The 12,503-nt window shown below is 45.9% G+C and overlaps 1 protein-coding gene across 1 annotated transcript in view; it reads left to right on the forward strand.

Annotated features, from left to right (window-relative positions):
- The first annotated feature begins 1,074 nt into the window (after positions 1–1,074).
- OXCT1 (3-oxoacid CoA-transferase 1) overlaps positions 1,075–12,503 on the forward strand; it is a 135,470-nt gene continuing 124,041 nt past the window's right edge. Inside the window, exons 1-3 of the mRNA XM_037138521.2 lie at positions 1,075–1,332; positions 9,738–9,846; positions 11,329–11,419. Of these exons, the coding sequence (XP_036994416.2) occupies positions 1,255–1,332; positions 9,738–9,846; positions 11,329–11,419 (278 nt within the window). The 5' untranslated portion in view covers positions 1,075–1,254. The remainder of the gene's footprint in view (positions 1,333–9,737; positions 9,847–11,328; positions 11,420–12,503) is intronic.

A 12,503-nucleotide genomic window follows, 5' to 3' on the forward strand; every position in this document is an offset into this window, starting at 1 on the left:
GCAACTGCTGGATGTTTCTCTCACATTGCTGTTTCTCCCTCTCCCGTCCTCTATTCTAAAATCAGTAAACATACCCTTGGGTGTGGACTACATATATATTCACTCTTAGGGGGGAAAAAAGAGAGCTCAGAGTTAAAAGAATACCATGAAAGGGAAAACGCTTTTATGGACACTTTAAATTGAAGTTGTCTTAGTTTGCTTGCTAAGGAAGCTAAGGTCTCATTTAATTCTTATTTTGCTTTGGTTCAAAAATAACAGCCATATTCCCAGGACTTGGTCAGTTTTTCAGTAAAACATTTCTTGAATTTCCCCTTGGTCCTTCCATTCTTAAGAAATCAGACTTGGCTCAGGTCCTCAAGGAGCTGGTGGAGATAAGGCTTCGAAAGATTGCATGCCATGCCAGTCCACCACTGCAGCCTGAATAAACGTAGAACAATGTCTAACATCTATATATTGAGTATTCATAACGTGGCCAGAAGCTTTGCATGAGTTACTTTATGTGTGCCTTAATGACAGTTCTGAGTATAATAGCAATGCCAATTTGGCTCAGAAACGTTATGAAACTAAGGTCAAACGAACCTACACCGTTATGTTTGCACCTGCTGAGTAAGCTCTGGGTTTCCCGGGACTTTGCATCAAAGATCCGAAAATTTGCAAGCTCGCATGGTGGGGAAGATGGGGAAAGAGATGGGCTGAGATCAGGTCCTGAGTCCTAATCTTGTTTTTCTTGACCAGGGACAGTCTTGACTGGCTTGCTTGAGCACACCTCATGGCAGATGGCTCTTGGCAGTTCTCAGAGCAAACTTAGGACACAAACCAGGGGCAACTGTGGGGAGAGGTGACACACAGTCCAGGTATGCAAAGAGAAAGTGGGGGGTCCGCAGACATGCCAGGCACTGACTTGGAAAAGCAACAAGGGGCAGGCTTGCGCCGTCCCAGCGCCAGGGCAAGACTTGACCCTCACCTTGGGGAAAGCTGACTCCGTGACCCCTCCAAGCTAAATTATTGATCAAGGGGCTAGGGTGGCAGGCGCACGCCAAGAAAGCTACCCGGAAAAACCCGGAGCCCGGCCCCACCCCACCGTAGGGAAGCAGCCCGAGAGCGCGCCCCGGGGACCCGAGGACGTCACACTCGCGCGGCGGAGCCTCCAGCCCGCCCCGCACGCACCTTCTCTTCTCTCTTCCCTGGGACGCCGCGGCTGCCCCGCACCCTCCAGCCCGCTCTCGCCGCGGGCTCCCGCCGCCGGGCCCCAACATGGCGCCTCTCGGGCAGCTCCGCTCCTGGCCACGGCTCTGCGCCTCCGCGCGCGGCCTCTCCGGCCCCCGGTCCCAGGTAAAGTGCGCAGTGCGCGTGAGGACGACCCGAGTGCCGCCGCGTTTCCTCCTCTGCGGCCACCCGCCCTCTCCGGCCTGGGAGTGGCGCCCTGGCGCCGTTCCTGGGCGCCGGGATGCACCGCCGTCTTCCTGGCCTCGCGGCTCTTATCCGATCGCTGCGGTGGTTGGGTTCTGCCTCTCTACGAAGCGGTGACCAGAGGCCAGGAAGCGCGAAAGAGGCTGGGAAGGATCGAGAGGGCGGGGTGCGCGTCTCCCGGGCGCCGGCCGCCGACCGGGGTGGGCGTGGGCGCTCCGCGGGAGGGGAAGGGTGCCGCCTGCGGCGGGGAGGTCTGTGCCCGGGTCTGGGGATCTCCAGGCACGGAGCCCAGGGCCGACTTGGCTGCGGTTGGCGGGACCGGCAGCCAAGGGGGCGGATGCTGGACGCGGAGTGGGCCGCAGTGCTGAGCCCTCCTTCCTGCCTTGTTTGGCTGTGCCACCGGCGTGGTGGGAAAGGGAACCGGGATTGCCGGGCGTCCCTTCTGATTCCCCAAAGGGATCCCGATAAGAGAATTTCCATCTTCAAAGCTCTTTATAATCCTTGTTCCTCCCTTACCGCCAGCTCTCCTCCGAGTGGTGTCCCAACACGTCCTCGCCCAGACTGTTGGTTTTTGTGGGTTTTTGCTGCAAACTCTGACCTGGCCTGGAACACCCCCCCCCCCCCACCCCAGTCAGGCGGCGTTCCCGTGCGTGGTCCTCCGAGGCGAAAACGGGATCCGGGCACTGGGTCCAGGAAGGTGGCTTACCTCCGCTACATTTTTAACGGTGGAAGCTTCATTTTAGGAAGGGAAACGAAGAGTGATGTTTTTTACTTAATAGCTCCCAGAATAGTTCTGAGCTTGAAAGCGCGCCTTGCCCACGGTGCTTAGGAACTGAGAACTCCTGGCCCGCCCCATGGCTCTTCTCTTTCCCAAATCCAGTTATCTGAGGATAACTGAAGAGGGGCCCCTTAGGTATGCGCCAGGGGATGAATTCGAACTGGAACACTTTACTGCTAAGCGCTTCTTAGGAAACATTTTGATCATTGCAGATAGCTCTGGCTACGGAAAGCATTATTAAAAGGGAACTTGACCTACAGTCAGATTGCTGCGGGTGCTGCCACTAATGCAAACCCTTAGGCCAAGGTCAATAACATTCTCTCTTTTGGCAGTTACCTATGCACCTAAGTGTAATTTCCTCATTTTCTCACCTTCAGGTATATCATTAAGCTACAAATCACAGGTTTCTGTTGTATGATATTGAAAGTTTCTGTCACATTCAAACTCTCACCTTCAGGTTTGATGGTCATACTCTAACCTAACTCCTCCTTTCCAGGGTTCCCCCAGTGCTAGGCACTTAGCGAAATCCTTACCTCCTACTTCAGTTAAACTGTAACACTCGTGTTCGTTTAACTTCAAATGTGTACACGTGTGTTCTGAACCAGTTGTAAGTTTCCTTTTGTCAAGGACACTGTTGTACACCTTACTCCCCATGTCTCTCATCAACATCGCTCACTACCCTGCGCAGCCTGGAAACTCAACACACATTTACTACATTGATGAGAGTACCCTGTGATCAAACTTAAGTAGCAGCCTTGAGAATTTTTCCGCTAAGCACAAGCAGGAGGTAAAATGAGATAGTGTTTTTGTGTGTCTGTGCGTGTGTGTGTATTAATGGTAGACAAGTCTCTCAAACGTGAGCATGCAGTGGAATTACCTGCAGGCTTTATCCAACAGTCCACCCCACAGTCCTGATGTACTTGCTCCTTAGTGGGGCCCCATAGTTTGTGTTACTAAAGTTCCTGGGCGATGTTCAGGCTGCTGGTCTGAGGGCTGTACTTTCAGAACCACCTGTATGAGCTTAGATTAGAAAAGATGATCTGAAGGCATCTTGCTTCCTCCATTTCTGTTTCAAAGGGAGCATGGAGTACTTTTCCGTTCATTACAGGAAATTATTACTGGAAAAAAATTGCCATGAACACTTTAGCTACTTCTCTTCGGTGAAACTTTCCCCAGATCTTTCTCCACCCCCAGACTCCTGGCTTGCAGTCTTTCTAGTACAGTTTACTGGTCCAGTCCATGTGGATGTCCATCAGCGCTACAAACTCTTTCTGACTCAAAAAGAACCGGCCATGACATGGTTTTTCCCTCTCTTGTCTTGTTTTCACTGGTTAACAGACAAGAACCCACCCAGTGTGAGAGGCTGGAAGTATCCTCTCCTCTTCCTGCTCTACCTCTAGTGGGTCACTTGTGCCTCATGTAATAATTTTGTCGCTATTTACTATTAGCCTTACTAGTTTATAAGTTTCATCAGAGTGGGGACTATGCTTGTATGTTTAATTTTTTTTGCACTAACCCCAGGACTTATTGTATTTGCTAAAGACAGATAATTTTGAGTAAGTGGATGGATGAATAAAACAGTGAGTTCCCCTGTCACTTTCCTGGTACAGACTTTCATGTGAGAGTTGTGACATCTCTCTGTTTCTAAACCTGCCCTGTTCCTTCCTCATTGAGATGTGAGGCTGAAACTCTTGAATGTGGTCTTTAAGGCCTGGTACAACCTGCCTCAGTCCCCCTTGCCAGCCTCTCTGCCCAAGCCTCTCTCCTTGGGACCTGGTTTTTGCATGACCCCGAACGCACTGAGCCTTTCACCTCTCTGTCCCTTTACTCACACAGCTGCCCCTTGCTGGAGTCCCCATCTCATTAGTGGTTCAGGTGTTGGAGATCCCCACAAGCTCTCTGATGCACCAGGCAGAATGCATCTCTCCATTTGTGCGCTCTCAGAGGGTCTGTTGGGCACTGCACCAGCCTTGGAGTAGAACATGGATGTCCCCTCAGAAGAAAAGATGCCACGGCTTGGGAGACTTGCCTGGTGGCAGTGACTCCTTGGGAGCCCCTTGTGATTCATTCATGTCCTTAGTGCCTCATTGGTATTGTTTAGTTTACAATGAACGTTTCACCTGGGGCGCGCTGGTTCCGTGCTGGACAGCTGAGGGAAAGGAGAGTTTGCCCCCCCAAATATACTTTGTTGGGGTATCGATTGATTATTTTAGTCTGGTATTTTCAAGAAAGGACTAAGGAGAAGTCTTGGACCTTCCCTCTAACTGCCTGGAAGAATTTAGATAGAGGGCCTGCTCCAGGAAGGGAGGTACCATCACCAGACATAGCTGTAATAGACCTACTATGTGACAGGCAGGAACCTGGCCAGAAGAACCTGGTCAGAGTCCTCTGTGTGTCTCATTGTTTAAAGGAAGGAATGGCCTTCCTTCCCTTTGAAGTCTCAAACCACAACCACCCGCTCCTCCCAGCCCACACCCCTTCTCTTTAGCTCAGGTTAGTATGTAAGTCTCAACCGCCTACTTTCCCCTCGGGTCCCCTATTCTTCTCATGGAACCCCCATGTGGATAGGATGAATTTGGTCATTTTCTGCCGTCATTCTGTCTCATGTCAATGCCATTATCAGACCGGCGGCCAGAAGAACTTAAAAGGGCAGAAGGAAAATTCCTTTTCTCCCCTGCATAGTGAAAGCGGTTCAGCCCGAATCATCTCCTCCCCCGGGCAGTGGCCCTGCTTGTCCCCGCAGGTCTGTGGGTGTGTGCGTCCAGCACATCACTGCCTGTTCCCTCCCATACGGTTCGCCTTGCCTCTCTGCGCCCAGCCACTGCTCCCCGCTGGCATTTGTCGGACTTTTGGTACTTGAATGGGCAGTGTCAAACTTCCACCTGTCCTGAGTATATAAGGCAACAAGGTAAACACCACCTGGGTGTACGTACAATTCCATATCGTGAAGATAAAATGTACTTAAAAATGAAAAAGCAGTATGCTTTTTGGGTTTTCCCTGAAGGAGCTTCAAGAGAAAGTACATTTTCATTAAGTTCTGGAGTGCTGAATGGCAAGAGAAATTTAGGTGCAAGAAACAATGGTTAGAGAGGAAGGAGATTCTGCGTTGGGAAGTCACGTGGAATCAGATCTCAAAGGTTAAGTGTAAGAATTTGAAGTAGAGGGTATTGGTAGACAAAGTTTAACTTATGAAAATGGCTTTACAGGGAGAAAGAGATTAAACAGAAAAAATCTTGCACTGCAGGAATTTTGATTATTTCTACCTCTTTGGTACCTAACTATCATAATTGTGCTCCCAAATATTCATCACAGAAATAGTGGTAGCAATGAAACGGAAATTTGCAGAAGCAAGAGAGTGGAAAAACAAAATGAAATACATTTATGTGTGAACATAAAGGAAGACCTCGGTGGGGAAAAAAAAGTCATTGCCAGAATAAATAGATGCCAAAGCTGAACAATTCATTTGTCTTCATTCTTTTAGGTAACCTTTGCAGAGTTGAAGGTTATTTGTTTATTTAGCAGATGGTGTCTGGATCTTTTCACATCATTGTTTTAGTATTTAAAATATGTTAGAGAGTAGAGGTCAGTGTGGGAGAAGTTTACAGCTCCTCTTTGAATTTAGTTCTCTAAGGGAAAAAGGTAGGTAGATATGAGAGACGCAGCCCCCCACCATAATCTTGGAAGGTGCTGCCCTTGACTCCAGAGCAGGGAGTGTGCCCATCATGCCGCATTACCGGTTTCTCACTCAACACATGTCAGATGTCAATATAACTCCTCCATAATGCCAACAAGTACTGCCAACTGAATGTATGGAAACTGAGAAAAAACCAAAGTTGAGCGCCTGTCAGTTCTTCCAGTACCTTGACAGCTCTTCCCAGATTCACTGGAAACATGGGTCCGCTTTTATTGCTTTATGACGTGTGCACTGGCTTGCGATGCCCGTGGCGTCATGGATGAGACATGAGACAAATTCACACGGACTACCGAGTCCCGTGGAGGAAAAGGGACGGCACGGCTGCTCCCTCAAGGGGGGAGCACCTCAGAGCGGCCTGGCAACTCTCTCAAGGAGAAAGTGCACTGACCCTTGCCCAGACAGGCTTTTATTGTTTTTTTTGCACAGGAGTTCAGGTACAACTTATTAATCATTGTCAGGCAGTAAGCAGTAGATAGTATACAAAGAACCATTAGGGCTTCTTCTAAGTCAGGGTCTGTTAGCTAAAGGGTTACAAGACTGGGAAAACAAACTCATTTTCTACTCAGGCATTTATCATTTAACTAAAAACATTCTTAGCAAAGCAGGCTTCATGGGATTGTTAGGAATTCTTTCTTACCCCCGATCACCCCGGATCCCACTCTAGCTGTCAAGGGGCTGCACCGCCTCCCCATCACAGGTTTTCAGACTTAAGTGGATTAGAGCCAGGAAGCGCTTCTCCTAGAGGACAGAGGGACTGGGCTATGTCAGAGTAGCTGGGGGGCGAGGGTCTATCACTCCCTCTTTGCTGCAGCTCCCCCCACCCGAATCCTTCCTTGATGGCCTCCCAAGTGATCGTGTCTGGCTTAGGCTGCCCCTCCTCTGGGGGGTTGTACTCATCATTGACTAACCGACCAAGCATTGGGGGCAGTGTTTGCTACCAGAGACAAGCTTTGTTTCCTCGTGGCTCGCATTCTGGAGGTTGCTCACTCATCCTTAGCCACGGGGGTAGTTCCAACTCCTGAAACCAGGCAGAGCGGTTCCCAACAGCTTTACACTTTTGAAGTACTTTTTTGGGGGGGCGTGGGCAGTGGGGCAAGCTGCTCAACAATTTCTGACTGTACTGAAAGCACTGATTATCCACTGAAAGAAAGCACAGGAGTCCCTGCCTTGTCTGTGTTGTGTGCTTTTGCTTGTCCTCATGAATCTGAAAAGCTCTCTGGGTCTCTAGGGGAAGTAAGTTTTCTTCTGACTTCCTCTCTACAGGACACGGGGTTCTCCGTCTGTGGATAAATAGTTCTGGGCGACATCACCCCCCAGAGGACTCAGTTGTAGACAAGTTCTTTCATTCCCTTCCTCCAGCGCTGCTAAGGCCCCGACTCTTCACCCGTAACTGGAGAGTAACAGCAGACCGCTTCAAGAGAAAATAGGATGCTCTTAAAGAGTGTGTGTAAATAATGAAATTAAAGTAGAAGAGTGAGGACTTCTAAAAAAAATCACAGTGAGGCATATGTTGTGGTGAAAGTCCCCTGAGGTGGGAGGCCTAAACCTGGGGTCTGGTTTTGCTCTGAAAGTGTTGGGTAAATTACAAGATCTTTCTAAGCTTCTGAAACTTGGCCTGTAAGATGACTTGGTGGGATTAGATCTCTCTGTATTTTTCTTTCTTTTTTTGGATGTCTACGTATTTTTCTTTTCCTGTTTCTAGAAGATATTCTCAACTTTATTTTACTCTCTGTTGACTTATCTCTTCAGGCTCCAAACTTTTAATTTCCAAGATTAAAAGTACCTTTGTGTGTATTGAAAACAGAATCAAATAAACCCTTGCAAGATAAGAAAGAGAAGAAAGTCCTCTCCTTTCTATCACTGCTTCCACTTACTTCCCTGTGTCTGGGCAGGGTGCCAGGTCTACTGCCTTCCTTACCCGACCTTGACCAAGGTTGAAATTTAAATGGACAAAGTGGTCTGTGTAACCTCTACCTCTGCCCGTCTCATTGGCTTTCAGTACAGTGCCCTTAAATAGGCTTTTGTATTGATCGGCACTTTTTCTAAATGGAGGTCTTAGAGGAAGAATGATAGAAATTCTTTTATGCGATTAACTTTGACCCCTGTGTGAAAGGCTGGTGGGCAGTGGACTGTCCAGGGGGCAGCATATCAGGACTCTGGTCATTCTCTCTACTCCTTCTGTTTAGGTCGACTCTATGATGGGGATAAAGGAGAGATTATACGTGTGTGTGTGTATGTATACACACACTGGCAGAGGTAGAGGTTGCGCGCACACACACATATATATACACACACATATATATGTATATATATAAAGAAATGTTAAGTATGATTGATTGCTTACAATATAATGACTTTCTCATCTTCCCTGTCCATTTTCTGGATAAAGTATAAAGATGGAAGCAGTTTAAAACTCTTTGTGAAAGCTCTCTAGGTAATAGTAATTCTAGCTATGCCTCCCTTACGGGTAGTACTGGGTTTGTTTGTTTCTTTTCTGTGTGGTGGCTGTAGTAGCACTTAGTTGTGTTGAACTTCATTTGAAACAGTGTTGTTAGATTGTGTTGCGACAGCTCTCATATCAGCATGCATTTCAAAGAAACTTACCAGAATTGGTGGATTTTTGTATTGCCATTTTAATATTGAAGATGGAAGAAAAGAAGCAACATTTCTGGCATATTACCTTTTATTATTTCAAGAAAGGTAAAAATGCAATTGAAATGCAAAAAAAAAAGATGCAATTGAAATGCAAAAAAAAAAAGTGTATGGAGGAGGTGCTGTGACTGATGGAACGTGTCAGAAGTGGTTTGTGAAGTTTCACGCTGGAAATTTCCTGCTGGACAGTGCTCCGTGGCCGGGTAGACCAGTTGAAGTTGATAGTGATCAAATAAACACATTAATTGAGAACAATCGGCATTATACCATGTAGGAGATAGCTGACTTTCTCAAAATATCCAGATCAATACAGCTATTGGTGAAAATGAAAGATATGTCTTCTTTTTCAGAAAAATCTAAACGAACTTTTTGGCCAATGCGGTAGTTGGCTACTTTTCATCAGCACCCAGAAACTCCAAGCCCTGCAGGCCAATGAGTCATTTACATGCTGTTCTTTACTTGTTCTTTTAGGAGGTGTTCTGTTGCCCGAGACTGGGTCAGATACAATCTTGTAGTATTTGTACTGGTCATGCGGTACTTAATTTCCCCGAGAGCAGAAATCTTGTCTTAATACTTACTAGACTGGAGTAAATAACACAATAGTTGGCATGTAGTATGTTCTCAGTAAGTAATTGTTGATTAAATAGAGGGTTAGATTACTGTCAGAAGTTGATGCTCAATGTTGCCATTATTCATTTTTTTAATCATCACCTGAGGATGTGTGAATATATTTCATTGATGATTTTAGGGAGGGAGGAAAAAGAGAGAGAGAGAGAGAAACATTGATGTGAGAGACATATCTATTGATTGCCTCCTGAACATACCCCGACTGGGGATTGAACCCGCAACTTTGTGGTGCATGGGACGACCCTCCAACCAACTGAGCCCCACCCAGCCAGGGCATGATGCGCCATTATTGGGAACTTGAGTTCTAGTGTACGGGCAGCCCACTTTTGGGTGGCCCCAGATGGAACTCTCCCATATATAATAGAAGACGCAGATCACTAGGGATCCCAGTTCTGGTCTGTGGATAGAGTATGTCCGTTTCAGTCTCAAGGCGAACTACTTCCAGCCCTGCTCCTCCAAGGTGGACGTAGTAAAGTTGTCCTTGTGTGTGTGAGAATTGAATAAATTGCTCTATGTGTAAAGTAAGGACGTAGCTCCAACTGATAATTCACTAAAAAATGTTTTCTAATGTTTCAGGGGTGGGTTTGCTGCTTTTCCACCAGCGCGCGTCACCACACCAAATTTTACACAGATCCAGTGGCAGCTGTGAGAGATATCCCTGACGGCGCCAAGATCCTGGTTGGTGGTGAGTAATACTATTATTTCCTCTTTTTACGGTAACATCCTTATGTTTTTAGCAAAGTTGGGGAAGCACAGTAGCAAAGTTATGTAGATTCGAAATGCCATCAGAGAAAGACAAGTACCGTATTTTACTAGTACGTGGAACCTCATGAACAAACTGAACTAATAAGCAAAACAGAGACAGACTCATAGACAGAGAGCAGGATGGCGGCCAGTGGGAGAGGTTAGGGGCTGCAGGGTTTGAGCAAAAAGGAGACAGGACTCGTGGACACGGGGGTGTGGTGCTTGCGGAGCAGGGGGCACGTATAACGGGGCTAAATGGTAATGTACAGAATACAATGAAAAAGGACGCCAATTATTTTATTAGTTAGTGTTTGTTCACTTTATCTTATTCACTTTTTATCTATTATAGGACCTATTATTTTTATTAATGTCCACCTCCTGAAACTTTAGCAAGGTTTAGAACTTTGTATTTTTCTTTTTCATTCATTTGGGGCTTCCTTTTTATTACTTTGAAAACCTGAAGCTTCAGATGGGGATGTCTTACTAGCTTTAAAGAAAAAGTAGCTTTTTTAAAAGTAGCTTTAAAAAAAGCCCTAGGTTTTGGGGAATTCCATTTTATTTAGAATGTTGCATTGACCTCATTGGCCCACATCTGGCCACTCCTTTTGTTCTGCCTCATTTTATGAGCGAGAGAGCACTAAGCATCTAACTGTTATTGAGCCCCCAAGTTCAAGGGCTTCTTTTGTTTGGAATGTCATTTAGAATCACTGTCTCATTAAACTTGCTGCCTGACTCTTACAGATTTCTTTGGGATTCTCAGCTTTGGCCACGGGACTCAAGGCTTATTTTTAGAGCTGCCCGCCCTTTCCCCCCCCCATTCCCTCCCTCCTTCTTCCCCTCTTTCCTTCCTACTTCCCTCCCTTCCTCCCCCTTCCCGTCCTCCTTCCTTCCTTCCTTCTCTCCCTCCCTCCTTTCTTTCCCTCCTTCCTTCCTTCTTCCCTCCCTTCCTTCCTCTGTTCAGTCATTGAGTGTCCATTTAAACACAAAGCTATTTGAAAAGTGTGGAAAATGTAAAGAAATGAAAGTCATTAGCCTAGGCTTCCGGTTCTGAAAAATATACTGAGGCATATAAGATAAGCAGGCTTGAGAAAGTGGCTGTACTGGCGTTAAATATAAAGCCAGGCAGTAATCAACATGTAGTTTGGTGCAAGAAGGATGTGTAGCCCTGTTAACATGTTGCACTTGGCTTTATACTTCTGAATCAAGGACTTGAGAGTGGTGTCCGGTGCTGCATATTGGTGTCAAACGTTTGGGTACAGCTTTATGACCATTTACCAAGTTGCTGAGCTATATCTACATTTTGCTTGGTAGGTCTGATAATGCGCTTTATATATTTTCTTTTTCACTACAAGAGGATAACACACGCATTTCCCTGCAACAGCATTGCTCTCTTCATATGCTGTTTATTCTTTGGCTTATTCAGGTTTCGGGTTATGTGGAATTCCAGAGAATCTGATCGGAGCTCTGCTGAAGACTGGGGTCCGAGGGCTCACCGCGGTCAGCAACAATGCGGGGTCAGTTCATTTCAGTGCACACGGTTGGAAAGAAACGGGATTTCTCTGTGATAGTTAAATAAAGTCGACCAGTGACATGGAAATCTTCCCTGTTGTCTTGAGCAATGTGCTCGCACCTTGAAAGATAGCGTTTAACGAGCTCAGGAGTGGTGGTTACAGTTTATTCAGATACTTTCGGTGCCAAACTTCATAATCATAAGTAAAGGAGACTTGCATGATTTTATATCTTAATCTGACATGCTTTTATTTTAATTTCAAATATATCATTAAAGTTAAAATATCTATATTTTAAGTGGAATCTTGCATTTAAAAATTTAGAGCTGTTCCTCTATGTTGTATGTTCTTATATAGATCATTACATGTAAAGAAAGGTGGACTCCAATTTGAAATCTGTTTTAAGTCTCTCTGTTGACTGTGCCATCACTCCGGATGGTATGTACAGAACATCACTCATCACTGAAAAGGTTGCTGGTCTTGGCAGAAGGAGAACAGGCGCCCAGCACTTCAGTGTCTTTAGACAGTAGGATCGTGTCCAAAATGTCAACAATATACGATGGCATTTTAATAATGAATGATGTGCATTAAGGTATGTTTAGGTAGGAGGGAAAAGCTATTTTTATACACAGTGACAACTCGTCAGCTCTCTGTCAATAGTGAAAGACTAAAGACGTCAAAAATTTTTTCAAAATTAATTGGCATTTTAGCCTGTTGTCAAAAATGCAACTTAGAATAAACAGCACAGCTTATTTAGGATACAAAATTGGTCCTACCTTTTTGCTCATTTTTCCTTTGCTGCGTTTATTTATGCCATTGTTTTTATCTGGAAGTTTCTCCTACCTCTCTTCTCTTTGTATGCATATCTTTCCCATTTTTTTCAGAATTCAACTCGTTACATATCTTCAAAGAAGCCTTGTGCAAGTGTAGAATTTCTCAAGCCTTCATTGATCTTGCCCCTTTCTGAATTGCCTTGGAGACTCTTAGCCTTTCTTGTATCCCGAATTGTATTTATTCTCTCCGCCACGTGTTACAGGCTGCTCCTGTCACTTACAGTAGTTTTCTGTTCCCTGCTTATTAGCCTATGAGT

Source organism: Artibeus jamaicensis, unplaced genomic scaffold (genome assembly GCF_021234435.1).
Source record: "Artibeus jamaicensis isolate MK-2021 breed Jamaican fruit bat unplaced genomic scaffold, CSHL_Jam_final scaffold_369, whole genome shotgun sequence".
Lineage (NCBI taxonomy): Eukaryota > Metazoa > Chordata > Mammalia > Chiroptera > Phyllostomidae > Artibeus > Artibeus jamaicensis.